Source organism: Pristiophorus japonicus, chromosome 7, assembly GCF_044704955.1.
Source record: "Pristiophorus japonicus isolate sPriJap1 chromosome 7, sPriJap1.hap1, whole genome shotgun sequence".
NCBI classification, from domain to species: Eukaryota; Metazoa; Chordata; class Chondrichthyes; family Pristiophoridae; genus Pristiophorus; species Pristiophorus japonicus.
In genome coordinates, this window is record NC_091983.1 from 139,501,497 (window position 1) to 139,521,091 (window position 19,595).

General features: G+C 45.4%; 1 protein-coding gene across 1 annotated transcript in view; it reads left to right on the forward strand.

Annotated features, from left to right (window-relative positions):
- Window positions 1–19,595, forward strand: part of pbk (PDZ binding kinase) — a 49,843-nt gene that overhangs the window by 21,138 nt on the left and 9,110 nt on the right. The window contains exons 4-6 of the mRNA XM_070885360.1: window positions 3,081–3,223; window positions 6,714–6,883; window positions 9,589–9,718. Of these exons, the coding sequence (XP_070741461.1) occupies window positions 3,081–3,223; window positions 6,714–6,883; window positions 9,589–9,718 (443 nt within the window). The remainder of the gene's footprint in view (window positions 1–3,080; window positions 3,224–6,713; window positions 6,884–9,588; window positions 9,719–19,595) is intronic.

Here is a 19,595-nt window from a genome sequence, read left to right on the forward strand (position 1 = left end):
CCTTCTCACCCCCCCCCCCTCCCTTCTCACCCCCCCCCTCCCTTCTCACCCCCCCCCTCCCTTCTCACCCCCCCCCCTCCCTTCTCACCCCCCCCCCTCCCTTCTCACCCCCCCCCCCTCCCTTCTCACCCCCCCCCTCCCTTCTCACCCCCCCCCTCCCTTCTCACCCCCCCCCTCCCTTCTCACCCCCCCCCCTCCCTTCTCACCCCCCCCCTCCCTTCTCACCCCCCCCCTCCCTTCTCACCCCCCCCTCCCTTCTCACCCCCCCTCCCTTCTCACCCCCCCCTCCCTTCTCACCCCCCCCTCCCTTCTCACCCCCCCCCTCCCTTCTCACCCCCCCCTCCCTTCTCACCCCCCCCTCCCTTCTCACCCCCCCCTCCCTTCTCACCCCCCCCTCCCTTCTCACCCCCCCCCTCCCTTCTCACCCCCCCCCTCCCTTCTCACCCCCCCCCTCCCTTCTCACCCCCCCCTCCCTTCTCACCCCCCCCCCTCCCTTCTCACCCCCCCCCCCCTCCCTTCTCACCCCCCAATGGAATTTGCAAGTACTGCAGTTATGTGTATCGCTTCTACTAGGGCAGACCGAGTCCACAGCGCACTGCTCGCTCCCGTCAGTGAAGTGAGATGTGGATGGGCTAGCGGGTGAGGGACCATCAGGAGCCATTATAATTTCACCCACAATATCTCACTGAAGGTACCTGTGAGATTATATTTTAATGAAAATCCCATTGAGAGGCAACTGAAAGCACTGAATTTTATGCAAATGAAAAAAATCAATAATACATTTCTCATGTGATTCAGACAATAGCAGCGTCTATGCGATACTGCTTCTCTTGGAGCACGGTATTCGTACTGCTGGCCCATTCTTCAAACTTTTTGATCTTGTGTATCTTGGTCCTGAATAATATGTTTGAATTTGCCATTACAGGTGAAATTGTTGCAGTCAAACAAGACACTCTATCACTGAGTATATAGGGTTTAAAAATAACTTATTTTGACTTGCAATAAAAACCTCTCAAGAAGCATTACAATATTTAGTCCAGTTGATAAAGCCATGTTGATATTTTTAGTGGATAGTCAATAATAGTCATAATCCTTCTATTCCACCCTTTCCAAGGGATTAGCAACCCATTTAAAATATGGAGCCATCCACTTGTCTAGAGCCTTCTGAATGCTGTTAATCTCCCTTACATTAGTTACCTGGCCACATGCCGTCCTCTGCAAATTTAATAGTTTTCCATACTGTTTATATCATAGGCAGTCCCTCGAAATCGAGGAAGACTTGCTTCCACTCTAAAAATGAGTTCTTAGGTGACTGAACAATCCAATACGGGAACTACAGTCTCTGTCACAGGTGGGACAGACAGTCGTTGAAGGAAAGGATGGGTGGGACTGGTTTGCCGCATGCTGCCTGCGCTTGGTTTCTGCATGCTCTCGGCAGTGAGACTCAAGGTGCTCAGCACCCTCCCGGATGCACTTCCTCCACTTAGGGCAGTCTCTGGCCAGTGACTCCCAGGTGTCGGTGGGGATGTTGCATTTTTATCAAGCAGGCTTTGAGGGTGTCCTTGAAACGTTTCCTCATCCCACCTGGGGCTCACTTGCCAAGTAGGAGTTCAGAGTAGAGCGCTTGCTTTGGGAGTCTTGTGTTAGGCATGCGAACAATGTGGCCCGCCCAGCAGAGCTGGTCGAGTGTGGCCAGTGCTTCGATGTTGGCCTGGTCGAGGACGCTAATGATGGTGCGCTTGTCCTCCCAGGGGATTTGCAGGATCTTGAGGAGACATCATTGGAGGTGTTTGCTGTATATGGTTCATGTCTCTGAACCATACAGGAGGGCGGGTATCACTACAGCCCTGTAGACCATGAGCTTGGTGGCAGATTTGAGGGCCTGATCTTCGAACACACTTTTCCTCAGGCAGCCGAAGGCTAATCTGGCACATTGGAGGCAATGTTGAATCTTGTTGTCTGCCATTGTTGATAAGAGGCTCCCGAGGAATGGAAAGTGGTCCACATTGTCCAGGGCCTCGCCGTGGATCTTGATGACTGGGGGGTTGTGCTGTGTGGCGGGGTCAGGCTGGTGCAGGACCTTTGTCTTACGGATGTTTAGTGTAAGGCCCGTGCTTTCGTACACCTCAGTGAAGATGTTGACTATGACTTGGAGTTCAGTCTCTGAATGTGCGCAGACGCATGCATCGTCCGCGTACTGCAGTTTGACGACAAGAGGTTGGGACGGTCTTGGATCAGACGACGAAGGTTGAACAGGTTCCCACTGGTTCTGTAGTTTAGTTCCACTCCAGCGAGAAGCTTGTTGAGTGTGAGGTGGAGCATTGCAACCAGGAAGATTGAGAAGGTTGGCGCAATGATGCAGCCCTGCTTGACCCCGGTCCGGACGTGGATTGGGTCTGTAATGGATCCGTTGGTCAGGATCACGGCTTGCATGTCGTCATGGAGCAGGCGGAGGATGGTGACTAACTTTTGGGGGCAGCCAAAACGGAGGAGGACGCTCCATAGTCCCTCACAATTGACAGTGTCAAAGACCTTTGTAAGGTCAAAGAAGGCCATATGCAAGGGTTGGTGCTGTTTATAAATAGCACAAAGAAGGAATCCCAACCATTGCAAAATGTCACTGCACACTCTCAAAGCTTTGTCCATTGATCACCACCTTCTTTCTAAGATCAAGCCATTTGAATCCATTTAGTTCATTTTCCATTAATCCCACGAGACCCGATAGCTTCATGTGAGATATCATTATACCGTCTGCAAATCTAGTAAATTCTACCCGCTAGATTAACCTGTTTTAATAATTTGATTACTGCCTAATCGTGATGTATTCTAAAACCATTTTCTGTTGAGGCATGTACACTTTAGATAAGTATTGGTAGTATCAGTAAGATCTCATTAACATTTTCCCCACCACTGACATTAAGCTGAGGGGTCTGTGAAAATTTATGGTATTCATCACATTATGAAAAAAATAAGATTTGTCTCTGCACACCTCCAATATTGTGGCTGAACTGGGGTAAGAAATGGAATGTAAAATAGTAATATGGAGGTCATACTGTTCTCAAAAAATATTTTGTGTTTAGATCCCCCACAGGTAAATCAAGTTCTCCATGGGCTGTGAAAAAGATTAATGCTAAGTGTAATATGAAACAGAAAAATATTTATCTGAAAAGACTTGAGGAAGAAGCCAAACGCCTGAAAGATCTTGAGCATCCTAATATTGTTGGTAGGTCTATTTATATATTTAATTGGAGAAAAATATGGGAAAGCACAGTATGGACGTGAGTCAATAGTTTACTCCAAAAAAAAAAAAACAACATTGAACCTTTATTCATCAGCAGTGGTACCATCAATGATTTCTTGTAAAGGTAGGAAATGGAATAGCATAGTTCTAGTTAGTAATGCACATGGCACCTGTATATGACAGTAGGAGTATGTGTGTGTACTAGGTCCATGCAGCAGAGCTTGGTCTCCAGTTGTCTTGGTTAACACTTGCCACTGGATCAAGACCTTGCTCTATCAAGCCCGTGTGGTGGCTGGTATGCACGTTAAAAGAATTCACGCACAGGCATCTTTCACCCTTCAGGATGTAGTTCGGGACCTGGAATGTCAGGTCCCTCATTTAAACAGCTGTGAACTCTTCCTTTTTTCATGTGCAAGTAGGTCATCCTCGACACGAGGAACTGCGTAATACTAATACTTGTATATGCACCAGTCCATCAGTAAGGCACAAAGAGCCTCAATATTAAAGCAATATCCAACATTACTGAATCTCAAATGGGTGTCGTCTACAATTTTAATTTTTGCCGGGATGAAGTATTTCTACATCTATGTTGTTTGGAATTACTATCAAACTTTGTAGATGGCACTGTTGTGAATACGAGGTACACTGACAATTTCTGTCCTTCGGGTGAGACGCTAATTGAAGATCCAGTCTACTGAGTCAGGCTGATGTTAAAGATTCCATTGTACCACAGGCTGTACCTCTCTAGTCCAGAAATGTCCTGGTCTGGCATTAGAATCAGGGGAAGTCATAACGGGGAACAAAGAAATGGCGGACCAATTGAACAAGTACTTTGGTTCGGTATTCACTGAGGAGGACACAAACAACCTTCCGGATATAAAAGGGGTCGGAGGGTCTAGTAAGGAGGAGGAACTGAGGGAAATCCTTATTAGTCGGGAAATTGTGTTGGGGAAATTGATGGGATTGAAGACTGATAAATCCCCAGGGCCTGATGGACTGCATCCCAGAGTACTTAAGGAGGTGGCCTTGGAAATAGTGGATGCATTGACAGTCATTTTCCAACATTCCATTGACTCTGGATCAGTTCCTATGGAGTGGAGGGTAGCCAATGTAACCCCACTTTTTAAAAAAGGAGGGAGAGAGAAAACAGGGACATCGGTAGTGGGTAAAATGATGGAATCAATTATTAAGGATGTCATCGCAGTGCATTTGGAAAGAGGTAATATGATAGGTCCAAGTCAGCATGGATTTGTGAAAGGGAAATCATGCTTGACAAATCTTCTGGAATTTTTTGAGGATGTTTCCAGTAGAGTGGACAAGGGAGAACCAGTTGATGTGGTATATTTGGACTTTCAGAAGGCTTTCGACAAGGTCCCACACAAGAGATTAATGTGCAAAGTTAAAGCACATGGGATTGGGGGTAGTGTGCTGACATGGATTGAGAACTGGTTGTCAGACAGGAAGCAAAGAGTAGGAGTAAATGGGTACTTTTCAGAATGGCAGGCAGTGACTAGTGGGGTACCGCAAGGTTCTGTGCTGGGGCCCCAGCTGTTTACACTGTACATTAATGATTTAGACGAGGGGATTAAATGTAGTATCTCCAAATTTGCGGATGACACTAAGTTGGGTGGCAGTGTGAGCTGCAAGGAGGATTCTATGAGGCTGCAGAGCGACTTGGATAGGTTAGGTGAGTGGGCAAATGCATGGCAGATGAAGTATAATGTGGACAAATGTGAGGTTATCCACTTTGGTGGTAAAAACAGAGACACAGACTATTATCTGAATGGTGACAGATTAGGAAAAGGGCAGGTGCAAAGAGACCTGGGTGTCATGGTACATCAGTCATTGAAGGTTGGCATGCAGGTACAGCAGGCGGTTAAGAAAGCAAATGGCATGTTGGCCTTCATAGCGAGGGGATTTGAGTACAAGGGCAGGGAGGTGTTGCTACAATTGTACAGGGCCTTGGTGAGGCCACACCTGGAGTATTGTGTACAGTTTTGGTCTCCTAACCTGAGGAAGGACATTCTTGCTATTGAGGGAGTGCAGCGAAGGTTCACCAGACTGATTCCCGGGATGGCGGGACTGACCTATCAAGAAAGACTGGATCAACTGGGCTTGTATTCACTGGAGTTCAGAAGAATGAGAGGCGACCTCATAGAAACGTTTAAAATTCTGACGGGGTTAGACAGGTTAGATGCAGGAAGAATGTTCCCAATGTTGGGGAAGTCCAGAACCAGGGGACACAGTCTAAGGATAAGGGGGAAGCCATTTAGGACCGAGATGAGGAGGAATTTCTTCACCCAGAGAGTGGTGAATCTGTGGAATTCTCTACCACAGAAAGTTGTTGAGGCCAATTCACTAAATATATTCAAAAAGGAGTTAGATGAAGTCCTTACTACTAGGGGAATCAAGGGGTATGGTGAGAAAGCAGGAATGGGGTACTGAAGTTGCATGTTCAGCCATGAACTCATTGAATGGCGGTGCAGGCTAGAAGGGCCGAATGGCCTACTCCTGCACCTATTTTCTATGTTTCTAGTCCCAGCGTGGACTGCCCCTTTAAGCGATGTTGAAGCTCGCGGGCTGGGCTGGGCCGGTGTGTGTGCAGCGATTGGCTGGAGGGGCTGTCAGTCAGTGCGGGTTCTGCTGGTGTTGGGGACCACACACACAGGCTGCGAGCGGGAGCCACAGATACAGAGCGTGCGCATGTTGCACAATGGCGCTGCCTCTCTCTGGGTGGGAGGTCTGTGTCTGCATTGTGCAAAGCGCTCTGACCTGTCCGGGGATGGGCTGGGGGGTCGGTGAGGGAGGCAGGCTCTGATTCTTCGTCTCAGGAGGAACACCTCGGGGGGGGGGGGGGGGGAGGGGGGAGGTGTCGGTGCGAGGAGGCTGCCGCTTCCACCAGTCAGGCTCTGCTCGCAGCTTAAACACTGCTTCTGCGCTTTGTCACCAGTTGACCTCCCGTGGTTCGGAAAATTCTCTGGTCCAGCACTGGTCAGGTCCCAAGGGAAGTCCATCCTGTACTTGAAGAAAAGCAAGGAATTCTCCTGGTGTTCTGGGCAAAATTCTTCCTCAACCATTACCACCACAAGTAGCTTAACTAGTTATTCACCTGGTTGTGGGATGTTGATGGTGCAGAATAGCTGATACATTTGCTTATATAACAGTAACTGCACTTGAAGAGTAATTTAGTGTGTGAGGTATCGTTAGATGTCCTTAGATGCTAATAAATTCAAGAATTACTTTATATAATAGCTGTTCTCATTCTTTTTTGAATGGGTGTCTCAATGCTTCATTTTTAAACAGCTACATTTACCTAACCTATCGGTCTAATGAGATACTTCAGCCGTAAACTTTGCAGATTCACTGATTTTTTTAAAAATATAAGAATTACTATAAATTTTACATTCATACAGATTCTAACAATTCTAATGACATTCCTTTCTTTATATCGTCCCTGGAATTTTGTTCACAGGATACAGAGCTTTTACTAAAGCAAACGATGGGACTCCATGTCTGGCTATGGAGTTTGGAGGAGAGAAGTCTCTGAATGACCTGATAGAAGAAAGGAGTGAGAATGGAAAAGCACCTTTTCCAGCTACTACCATCCTTAAAGTAGCATTGCATGTCGCTTGTGGATTGAAGGTACAGTAGTGTACCCGTTATGGTACTGAATTAGTTATTTGAGTTCAAATCTCACCATGACAAGTTAGAATTATAGAACGATGCAGCACAGGGGGACGACATTCAGTGCATCAGCCTTTGTCGGCTCTTTGAAAGAGCTATCCAATTAGTCCCACTCCTCTGCTCTTTCCCGATAGCCCTGCAAATGTTTCCTTTTCAAGTATTTATCCAATTCCCTTTTGAAAGTTATTATTTAATCTGCTTCCACCATCCTTTGAGGCAGTACATTCCAGATCATCATGTTTTTTTTCCCTCTTGTCACCTCTGGTTCTTTTGCCAATTACCTTAAATCTGTGTTCTCTGGTTACCGACCCTTCTATTACTGTAAACTATTTCTCCTTATTTACTCTATCAAAATCCTTCATGATTTTGAACACCTATCAAATCTCCACTTCAGCATCTCTGCTGTAAGGAAAACCACCCCAGTTTCTTTCTCTAATCTCTCTGCGTAACTGAAATCTTTCATCCCTGGTAGCAGTCTAGTAAATCTCCTCTGCACCCTCTCTGAGGCCTTGACATCCTTCCTAAAATGTGTGTCCAGAATTGACCACAATACACCAGCTGGTGCCTAACCAATGTTTTATAAAGGTGTAGCATAATTCCCTTGCTTTCTGCCTCTATTAATAAAGCCAAGGATTCCATATGCTTTTTTAGTAGCTGTATCAATTTGTCCTGCCACTTTCAATGATTTGTGTATGTCACTCTGTTCCTGCATCCCCTTTAAAATTGTACCATTTGGTTTATATTGTCTCTTCTTGTGCTTCCTAACAAAACGAATCACTTCACACTTCTCTGTATTAAATTTCATCTGCTATGTGTCTGCCCATTTCACCAGTTTGTCTATGTCGTCCTGAAGCCTGTTGCAATCCTCCTGACTGTTTACTACATTTGAGTTTCACGTCATTTGCAAACTTTGAAATTATGCCCTGTATATCAAAGTCCAGGTCATTAATATGCATCAAAAGGCAGTGGTCCCAACTCCGACCCTTGGGAGACACCACTGCAGATTTCCCTTCAATGTTCCCTGTAAGCTGTGCTTTATTCTGCGCGGCCTGTTTCTTTTAATATGTGGTGCCTTTAAATTTCTGTGCATGCGTGGTATTTACAATGTGATCAACCTGCACAGAACCTTTCCCATTATTGTGCAGCTTAGAGGGAACATTGCTTGCCTCCAGTCTGAAAATCAACCGTTCACCCACTACTATGCTTTCTGACCCGTAGCCAATTTTGTATCTACGTAACCACTACCCCTTTAATCCCATGGGCCTCAATTTTGCTAACAAGTTTATTAATGTGGTACTTTATCAAACACCTTTTGAAGTCCATACACACATCTAACACATTGAAGGCACAACAATTTGCATTTGTATAGCACCTTTAACATGGAAGTATTGTACTGAATTTTATAAAATGTGCGGTATTGCACCAGATTATAGCATTGTTCTACATTGTTTTGTAATATTAAAATTTGTTCATGTATAAGTTTAATTCCAGTACTGTTTTAAGGTAGTGTTCATATCTAAACATTTTGGCTTCCTAATTGATGTCTGCGTTAGCCGTGGCTCAGTGGGTATCACCCTCACCTTCAGTCAGAAGGTTGTGGTTTCAAGGCCCACTTGAGGCTTAAGCAAAAAAATCTAGGCTGACACTCTTGAGGCAGTGCTGCAATGTCGGAGGGCCGTCTTTCGGATGAGGCGTTGAACCAAGGCCCTGTCTGCGCACTCAAATGAACGCAAAAGATTTCCATGGGAATAATGTGTCCTAATCAGCATCACTAAAACATTATCTGGTCATTATCACATTGCTGTTTGTGGGAGCTTGTGCGCAAATTGTCTGCCGCGTTACCTACATTACAACAGTCTCTACACTTGAGTGCTTTATTGACTGTAAAGTGCTTCGGGACGTCCTGAGGTGGTGAAAGGCGCTATATAAATTCAAGTCTTTCTTTGCGTTGTGAGCCCAAAGGCTGAGTAACTGACCTCCCCCTGGTAATTGACCTCCTCCGCTGCTCTTGATGTATACAGTAGGCCACATTAATTAGCATTTTGTGCATTTTTCCTCTAATTCCCCACCCTCTCACTATGATGTGCCTTGCCTCATCTCTATTAGAGTAATATTCTATTAATGTCATGGCTGTTGTCAAAACCAGTTTGATTTCATGGATCAATAGTTTTGTTTCTGCATTATTAATCAAAATAGATGTAAGGTTTTTGTTGGCTTTTGCAAAAATATGTTTTTGCTCAACTCCCCAAGAATGGCATTGCTATGTGGTACCACTACTATGCATTAAACTGGGGAGCTCAGCTACCTATGCTGATTTGAACCATTTGGTAGGTTACATGAGGCAAACGTGCAGTCGTTTTTTTTCTACCATGCTGCCACATCTTGGCTCCTTAATATGGCAAATTACCAATCTACTTGGCTTTCTAAGACTTAATTTTTTTTTAAGTGTTTTTGTTTAAATGGCAACATTTCACATTTACAGTTGCATTCCTGCAAGATGCAAGTGAAATTGGAGCATTCAGAATGGAATGTTCTCAATCTTGGTCTGTTTTTATTGTCCCTGGAGCCTTTTGTTTAAATACTGAATTCATGCACTGACAGGTTGATTGCATTTCTGCCTAATCATAACTAAGAATTTAAATACTTACTTTTGAAACTTTCAGTATCTGCATAATGAGAAGAGACTCTTGCATGGAGACATCAAATCTTGCAATATAGTCATTAAAGAAGATTTTGAAACCATTAAGATCTGTGATGTGGGTGTTTCACTCAAATTAGATGAGAACATGCAAGGTACGTGAAAAGTGATTCATTTGCAGATATGGTTCATCAGGAATTGTAGATAATTGGTAAATGTGGTATTCAGTCGTGATCAACTTGAAAATGTGTTGTGCTAGATCACAAAATGAATACATTTCAAAAATGGGTTACAAATGTTCTTTAAAACTTATTCAATTACACTTTTTCTATTATGCTTGCTTGTGTTCTTAATAAAATCAGATGTTTTATGAAACCATTGCATATATATGTGTACATACTGTAAGATTTCTAAATCTCTGGCATTAAATTGACAGCGAGACTGATTCTTTTAAAACAATTTGGAATAGTTTATTAAACACACACATGCACATTTATCAGCAGTCGTCAGCTATCCTACGGATCGATTAGTTACACCAGATACAATGTTACAATAATGATTTATAAAAAGGTATACGTCTGGCTGGCTGAGCACACTGCCTGCTGTTTCGGCTGGTCTTGAGCGGGCGGTTTGCCGTCTGCTCAGGAGGGAAGAGAGAGCAATCTGTGCTTGGTTTTTATATCCCTTAAGTCCATTGTTCCTCAGAAAGCCTCAGGATTGGGTCTTATTCCAGGGCCGTTCCTGATTGGCTTCTCCTCATACATGTGTCTGTCTGGAGGGCCGGTGCCATCCCTTGATTAGGTTAATGGCTTTCCAGTTTACATCTTTTCTAGTTTGGTGAGTTTTAAAGCCATGGAGACATGAACTTGGAGAAGGTATCCATTTTGTCTCTTCAAACTGCAGTCTTTCCATATAATCTACACTTTCAACATTTATACATGCACAGAATCAATATTGTCATTAGTAAACACTTTTATTCTTACAACCTCACCACCTTGAGGGGGAAATATCTGTATTGACTCTTCATATGGTTTATCTCCTCAGGGCTCACATATCATAAACATTGAGGGGGTTCTGATAGCTCTGCTGTTTATGTTTCTGTCAGGTGGATGACCGGTGTATAATGGATTTTAAACTTAGAGAGAAAAGTGGATGGCCTGACTTGCTCCCCACTTCGTAAGGTGTATGCCACACGTAGGGGATTTACTATAGTACAATAACATCTCCAGCGAAGACTCTCCCCTTCCCGTATCTTCAGTGCACCGTCGCTTCTCAAAGCACATTGATGATTGATGATCGTGAGTCATGCTGCAGCTCCCGCTTCTCCATCTTCCCTTGGCTTAGGTCGTGGCCGGTATCGTCCTGACAATCGTGAGGCTCCGTAACATAGTCTGTGAGAAACAAGATCAGTGCAGTATTTACTCTTTGGCAGTTGTTAACTGATTAATGTGAAACCACTTCTTGTACTTAACGCCCTTTGTCCCCAGTAACTGAATCAAATGACCCGCAGGGTTCAATCGATCTATAATCATATGCGGTCCCCACCACCTGGGCTCAAAGGCATGCTTCTTTTTCCGCATAATTTGGAATCATTACTGAATCTCCCACCTCGTATTCAAAGGGACGTACTTTCTTGTCAAAGTACCTTTTAATTTGTCTTTTTGACTTCCCCAATTTGGTGGCCACAAATCGATTGATCTGATCAGTGTGATCTATCACTTGTTCCAGCCACTTGGAACTACTTTGTTTCATTGTCAGTGGACTCATCCCTGTTGGTGTTAGCTGGCCTGGTGTTCTCATGAGCCTCCCCGCCATGGCCTGATATGGGGAGACCTCTGTTGTTCTATGAGGTGTGGACCTCATTGCCATTAAGCACATTGGCAGCATGTTAGCCCATTGAGTGGGGTGGTCCGCGCACATTTTTTTAACATTAGCTTGAGGGTCCTGTTCCCCCTTTTGACCCCTCCGGACGACTGGGGGTGGTGAGCAATATGTAATTTGTGTTTTATCCCCAACATTTCCTGCGGGTGGGTAAAAATTTTACCGGTAAAGTGTGGACCTTGACTGCTACCCACTTGTACTGGTACTCCCCACCTACAAAACACATGATTCAGTAGTGTTTTGGCTGCTGTGATTGCGGTGTTGGAGCGGCAGGAGAATGCTTCGATCCATTTAGTGAATTGATCCACCACCACTCGGGCATGCTGAAAATTGCCTTACACCTGTGGAAGTGACCCAATGAAGTCTATCTGGAAGTGAGTCCATGGCCCTTGATGTGGGGGTGCGCTTTGAAGCAAGGCTCGGTTAATGCATGCGGGAGGATTGTGCTGCAGGTACGGTAGGCATCGTGCCACATATTGGTTGATGGCCTTCCATAAGGGAAACAACCAAGCTGTGGATGCTACCTTGTAGAAGGTTACCAGGACTCAATAATGCCCTGCTGTGGGCTGGGAGTGAAAGAGGGAGAGCATAGAAACATAGAAAATAGGTGCAGGAGCAGGCCATTCAGCCCTTCTAGCCTGCACCGCCATTCAATGATTTCATGGCTGAACATGAAACTTCAGTACCCCCTTCCTGCTTTCTCGCCATAACCCTTGATCCCCCGAGTAGTAAGGACTTCATCTAACTCCCTTTTGAATATATTTAGTGAATTGGCCTCAACTACTTTCTGTGGTAGAGAATTCCACAGGTTCACCACTCTCTGGGTGAAGAAGTTTCTCCTCATCTCGGTCCTAAATGGCTTACCCCTTATCCTCAGACTGTGACCCCTGGTTCTGGACTTCCCCAACATTGGGAACATTCTTCCTGCATCTAACCTGTCTAAACCCGTCAGAATTTTAAACGTTTCCATGAGGTCCCCTCTCATTCTTCTGAACTCCAGTGAATACAAGCCCAGTTGATCCAGTCTTTCTTGATATGTCAGTCCCGCCATCCCGGGAATCAGTCTGGTGAATCTTCGCTGCACTCCCTCAATAGCAAGAATGTCCTTCCTCAAGTTAGGAGCCCAAAACTGTACATAATACTCCAGGTGTGGCCTCACCAAGGCCCTGTACAACTGTAGCAACACCTCCCTGCCCCTGTACTCAAATCCCCTCGCTATGAAGGCCAACATGCCATTTGCTTTCTTAACTGCCTGCTGTACCTGCATGCTAACCTTCAATGACTGATGTACCGTTGCACCTTCCCTTTTCCTAATCTGTCACCATTCAGATAATAGTCTGTCTCTCTGTTTTTACCACCAAATTGGATAACCTCACATTTATCCACATTATACTTCATCTGCCATGCATTTGCCCACTCACCTAACCTATCCAAGTCACTCTAGGGCCTAATAGCATCCTCCTCGCAGCTCACACTGCCACCCAACTTAGTGTCATCCGCAAATTTGGAGATACTGCATTTAATCCCCTTGTCTAAATCATTAATGTACAATGTAAACAGCTGGGGCCCCAGCACAGAACCTTGCGGCACCCCACTAGTCACTGCCTGCCATTCTGAAAAGTACCCGTTTACTCCTACTCTTTGCTTCCTGTCTGACAACCAGTTCTCAATCCACGTCAGCACACTATCCCCAATCCCATGTGCTTTAACTTTGCACATTAATCTCTTGTGTGGGACCTTGTCGAAAGCCTTCTGAAAGTCCAAATGCACCACATCAACTGGTTCTCCTTTGTCCGCTTTACTGGAAACATCCTCAAAAAATTCCAGAAGATTTGTCAAGCATGATTTCCCTTTCACAAATCCATGCTGACTTGGACCTATCATGTCACCATTTTCCAGATGCACTGCTATGACATCCTTAATAATTGATTCCATCATTTTACCCACTACTGAGGTCAGGCTGACCGGTCTATAATTCCCTGTTTTCTCTCTCCCTCCTTTTTTAAAAAGTGGGGTTACATTGGCTACCCTCCACTCCATAGGAACTGATCCAGAGTCAATGGAATGTTGGAAAATGACTGTCAATGCATCCGCTATTTCCAAGGCCACCTCCTTAAGTACTCTGGGATGCAGTCCATCAGGCCCTGGGGATTTATCGGCCTTCAATCCCATCAATTTCCCCAACACAATTTCCCGACTAATAAAGATTTCCCTCAGTTCCCCCTCCTTACTAGACCCTCTGACCCCTTTTATATCCGGAAGGTTGTTTGTATCCTCCTTAGTGAATACCGAACCAAAGTACTTGTTCAATTGGTCTGCCATTTCTTTGTTCCCCGTTATGACTTCCCCTGATTCTGACTGCAGGGGATCTACGTTTGTCTTTACTAACCTTTTTCTCTTTACATACCTATAGAAACTTTTGCAATCCACCTTAATGTTCCCTGCAAGCTTCTTCTCGTACTCCATTTTCCCTGCCCTAATCAAAACCTTTGTCCTCCTCTGCTGAGTTCTAAATTTCTCCCAGTCCCCAGGTTCACTGCTATTTCTGGCCAATTTGTATGCCACTTCCTTGGCTTTAATACTATCCCTGATTTCCCTAGATAGCCACGGTTGAGCCACCTTCCCTTTTTTATTTTTATGCCAGACAGGAATGTACAATTGTTGTAATTCATCCATGCGGTCTCTAAATGTCTGCCATTGCCCATCCACAGTCAACCCCCTAAGTATCATTCGCCAATCTATCCTAGCCAATTCACGCCTCATACCTTCAAAGCTACCCTTCTTTAAGTTCTGGACCATGGTCTCTGAATTTACTGTTTCATTCTCCATCCTAATGCAGAATTCCACCATATTATGGTCACTCTTCCCCAAGGGGCCTCGCACAATGAGATTGCTAATTAATCCTCTCTCATTACACAACACCCAGTCTAAGATGGCCTCCCCCCTAGTTGGTTCCTCAACATATTGGTCTAGAAAACCATCCCTTATGCACTCCAGGAAATCCTCCTCCACCGTATTGCTTCCAGTTTGGCTAGCCCAATCTATGTGCATATTAAAGTCACCCATTATAACTGCTACACCTTTATTGCATGCACCCCTAATTTCCTGTTTGATGCCCTCCCCAACATCCCTATTATTGTTTGGAGGTCTGTACACAACTCCTACTAACGTTTTTTGCCCTTTGGTGTTCTGCAGCTCTACCCATATAGATTCCACATTATCCAAGCTAATGTCTTTCCTAACTATTGCATTAATCTCCTCTTTAACCAGCAATGCTACCCCACCTCCTTTTCCTTTTATTCTATCCTTCCTGAATGTTGAATACCCCTGAATGTTGAGTTCCCAGCCCTGATCATCCTGGAGCCACGTCTCCGTAATCCCAATCACATCATATTTGTTAACATCTATTTGCACAATTAATTCATCCACCTTATTGCGGATACTCCTTGCATTAAGACACAAAGCCTTCAGGCTTGTTTTTTTAACACCCTTTGTCCTTTTAGAATTTTGCTGTACAGTGGCCCTTTTTGTTATTTGCCTTGGGTTTCTCTGCCCTCCACTTTTCCTCATCTCCTTTCTGTCATTTGCTTTTGCCTCCTTTTTGTTTCCCTCTGTCTCCCTGCATTAGTTCCCATCCCCCTGCCATATTAGTTTAAATCCTCCCCAACAGCACTAGCAAACACTCCCCCTAGGACATTGGTTCCGGTCCTGCCCAGGTGCAGACCATCCGGTTTGTACTGGTCCCACCTCCCCCAGAACCGGTCCCAATGCCCCAGGAATTTGAATCCCTCCCTGCTGCACCACTGCTCAAGCCACGTATTCATCTGCGCTATCCTGCGATTCCTACTCTGACTATCACGTGGCACTGGTAGCAATCCCGAGATTACTACTTTTGAGGTCCTACTTTTTAATTTAGCTCCTAGCTCCTTAAATTCGTTTCGTAGGACCTCATCCCTTTTTTTTACCTATGTCGTTGGTACCAATGTGCACCTCTGGTGGAACACACACCACCGGGCAGATGTTTGGCTTTCTTCTGAACATCAGCTGTTGCTCATCTGAGTCACTGATAGTGGCTAGTATGGTATTTGGAGCCCAGGCTGTTGGTTGAGGAAGGGGTCTGCCTTCGTCGTGCCAGGCACTTACAACAGCATATGACCAGTATTGCTACTGCAGGGATTTTAAATCTAGGTGACCTGTTGGGGAGGCCTTGCTATAACAGCCTGGCAGGGCTCAACAACTATATCCTCTATCTCCCCATCAATCACAGCATCCTTGGCTGCTCTGGAATGTCCCTCACTATGTGGACCCCCTTTTCTCTGGGCTGCTACTGTTCTTATGAAGCAGGGCTGGGATCACTTTTTAAGGTATGACCAGAGCAGGCATAACCAGGGCCCATGGACCAGGGCCTTGCCGTCTATCGTACAATAGTCATTTTTGTGGTATGGGGCAGGGAGAGCATGATATTTATAGCATAGACACTATCGGACCAAATATTCACGGGTCTATCTGAGGTCTCCTTTACAGCAGTTGGAAGTACGCCGATTTCTGCATATTGTGAAGACTATCTGTTGCATCTTCGCTGGATGGTTCTTTCTGGCAATACCACAGCATATCTGGTGTGAGGGGATCCTTCAATGTGATATGAGGACCCATCGATATAGACATCTGGGGCACCCTGTATGAGCTATTTCTGCACAGGATGGGTCTCAAAGTTAATCACAGGTAACGGACATTCATGCAGGTCCCCCTCATAGATCAGAAATTGTGGCAGCAAGGTGGTGGGTTTGGAAATGGTATCAATGTCTCTTTCCAGAAATTCCAATATCTATTTGCTGAGGTGCTGCGAGGAAACTAGCGAATCTCCAGGTTTCATCAGTAGTTTGAGGTGTGTGTCCACTGTGCAGGATTGCAGCCTGTAACCCAGTAATAAAGGTAAAGTGATGTATCGTCCAGAAGACGGCCAGTAGGTGGCGCTCGTATGCGGTATATGTCTTTTCTGCCCCCTGCAGGATTCGAGACGCATATGCAATGGGATGTAATCGATCAGCTCGTGTTTGGCACAAAACTGCAGTGAGGCTTTGCTCTGTGGCCCCGACCTCCAAATGGAAGGGCTGCATGGGATCAGGAAGGATCATACATGCGGCCTGTATCACTGCAATTTTTAATTTAGCCACAGACTGGGTGTGAGCAATAATCCATGCCGAGCGTATGTCATCAACCCTAACCCTATTAAATCATACAGGGGCTTTGCACACTGCAAAGCCTGGGATAAAGTTCCTTTGGTACCCCACCAAACCCAAGAATGATCGTAGGGCTGTTTTGGAAGTGGGTAATGGCAGTCGCTATATTATTTCCACCTTGAGAGAATCAGGTAATGTTCCCTCTGGAGAAATGGACACTCCTAGAAAGGTGACCTGTTCTTTTACTAATTGAGCCTTACGGGGATTCACCTTTAGCCCCGCCTAAGCCAACAATGTCAAAGGTTCGTGCAAAAGAGACAGATGCTCCTCCATGCTGTCCATTGCCAGCAGTTGGTCGTCTACGTACTGCAACAAGCAGGTAGGGTGGGAAAAGTCTTTTAAAATTGCAGCCATTCTTTTGTGAAATATCGTGGGAGCATTGTGGAATCCCTGAGGCAGCCATGTCCAGGTGTAGTTCTGGTCCTCAAATGTGAACGCAAATTTGTACTGGTCTTCCCTCTTAACAGGGATACTCCAGAATCCATTGGCGATGTCGAGGGTCGAGAAGTACTTGGAACCAGCAGGAATTTGAGATAATATGGGGGGAGTTTCTCTTACTACCGGTGAGCAGCTGGTGTTACAGAATTTAACTTTCTGTAATCAATAGTCAGTCGCCAGCTGCTATCGGGTTTTTTAACTGGCCATGTGGGTGAATTGGTCGTGAAAGTGCCTGTCCTAAGAACACCCTGTATGACTAGGGATTTTATGGTGTCTCGGATGTAAGGGTGACTCTCCCTTGGGATGGAGTACTGTTTAGTGAATGAGTGGGGGGGGGTCCCTCAATAGATTCCTTGCCTACCATTTTTCCACAGTCATGTTTGCATGTGGCAAACACCGCTAGGTGTTCCTGAATTAGTTTTGCCACAGCTTCATTTTTGCTCCCCGGAGGGTCATACTCAGATGGCTTTTTAATAGCAAAAACCGAGTGAGCATCTGAAATTTCTATCATTCCTGCCTTATCTCTCAATCCCATCCAAACACAGTCCTGATTATGATCTATCACCGCGCCATATTGATCCAACACATCAGTGCCTAAAATTCCCCTTCCGTCGGGGGTGGTCATCAGCATCGGCACTGGGACCTTACAAGTGAGGCCTCCCAACTGAAGTTCAGTGGCCTTCTCTGTATACGTGGTAATTGTATCACCGTTAAACCCTTTAAGGGCCGTACAACCCTTTAAGGGGCCGTACAACCCTTGCCCACCGCTTCGTGGCATTCAGGGTATGGGGTGTGGATGATGGTAACAGCTGAGCCAGTATCGATAAGCATAATCTGCTGCCTGCCCCCTTTTAAGACAACAAGGACTTCTGGTCTCCCGCTACCATCACGCTGGAATCCCACTTACGACCAATCTTTCGGGGCCGAACCCTGTCATGGGATCGATCCTTGAATGGGTCTCTCTAATGAGTGTGCATCGGCGATTGTGTAAATGATTTTGCATCCTCCCCATGACAATTTGGGTTTGTATGAGGGTTATCAACTGGTCCAATCGTTGATCTGTCCCAGAGGGCTTGGATTCGTCCTTCTTTAGAAGGGTTACTAACTGAGCCAATTGTTGTTCCATCCCAGAGGGTTTGGGTTCGTCCCTCGGGAGGTATTTATGTGTTGCATCATGGTTCGGTGCCGGTCTGGATCTGCTGTAATCTTTTGCTAGATGGCCTACCTTTTTACAATTAAAGCACTGTCCCTTAAAGGGGTAGTTTCGAGATCCCTCCACCAGTGACACTGGTTTATTTGCAGTGGGTGGTGGCTATTTGGGCACTGGTCTCTATATCTGTCCACTGATTGGTGGGCCTCATTAGTTAAAACCACCCTGGGCATAGCCAAAGACTGGAGTTGGGTCAGGAACATTGATTTAAATTGTTCCTGAATCTTTCCTACTGTAGCATTTGCAGGTGCCTCGTTCTGGGTACATTGATAGATATCGTACAGGCGATTACTGAAGTCTCTAGGGGTTTCTTCTGGGCACTGCTTGGTCTGATTAAGCAGAGCCACTAAGTTCAAGCTTTGGATCCCTAAATGGTTTAGGATCTCGGTCATGAGTGCATCTGCCGCTGTGCCAGGCTGAAGGATTGCGTCTGGCAGATTATCTTTCAGGGAAGTGGAACAGGCCAAGAGGAGGACTCATGTTAAGTCTCTCTTCCAACTCAGGGTGACCCCTCCTGAAATTTGCCCACCTCCTATTAACTTCTAGTGGATCGTCCCCTTCATTAATGGGCCCCAATTTGTGGTTACACGCCATGGTGTCTGCACTAGATATGGGCCGTGAATCGGTATGGTTACTGGTGATGTGACCGTGCGTATTATTTCGTAAAGAAGTGGTCACTACGGCTACGATTGGCTCTTGTGTCTCCAAGGTATCCCATCCTACACCCTCCTGGGGATTATACTGACTGCCTTCCTCTTCCCAATCTGTCTCCCCCTTGTCCCCGTCTGCTGTCTCTGTTTTGGCTCCCCATGTTACTGCAGATACCAGGGCCTTCTGCTCCCCGAACTTACTTTTTAGCTTTGTTACTTCTAGTTGGCACTGGGAGTGATCTGCCTCCCTATGTGGCTTCTTATTTACTTCCCTTAATGCTCCCCTAGCATCTTCTATCTCTTGTTGGAACCCCAAGTTTTCCAATTTATATTTTTTTAACTCTATAATTTGTTTTCATTTGCTTCAACGACAGCTGCTGTGGCATTTAAATTTGAGAGGCTTTGTTGTAGCAATGAAGCTGCCTGTTCAGCCCCTCTTTCTAATTGTCTAATACTGTGGTTTAATTGACCAATTTCTTGTCTTAAATGCTGTATTTCTCCCTCTTTTAACTGCTTCACAAGTTAGAGGCCTTCATCCTTTTGTTGTTTTATACCTTGAATCTCTTTTTCTTTTAGTTGAATCTCTTCGACTTGCAATTCTTTTAAATTCTGT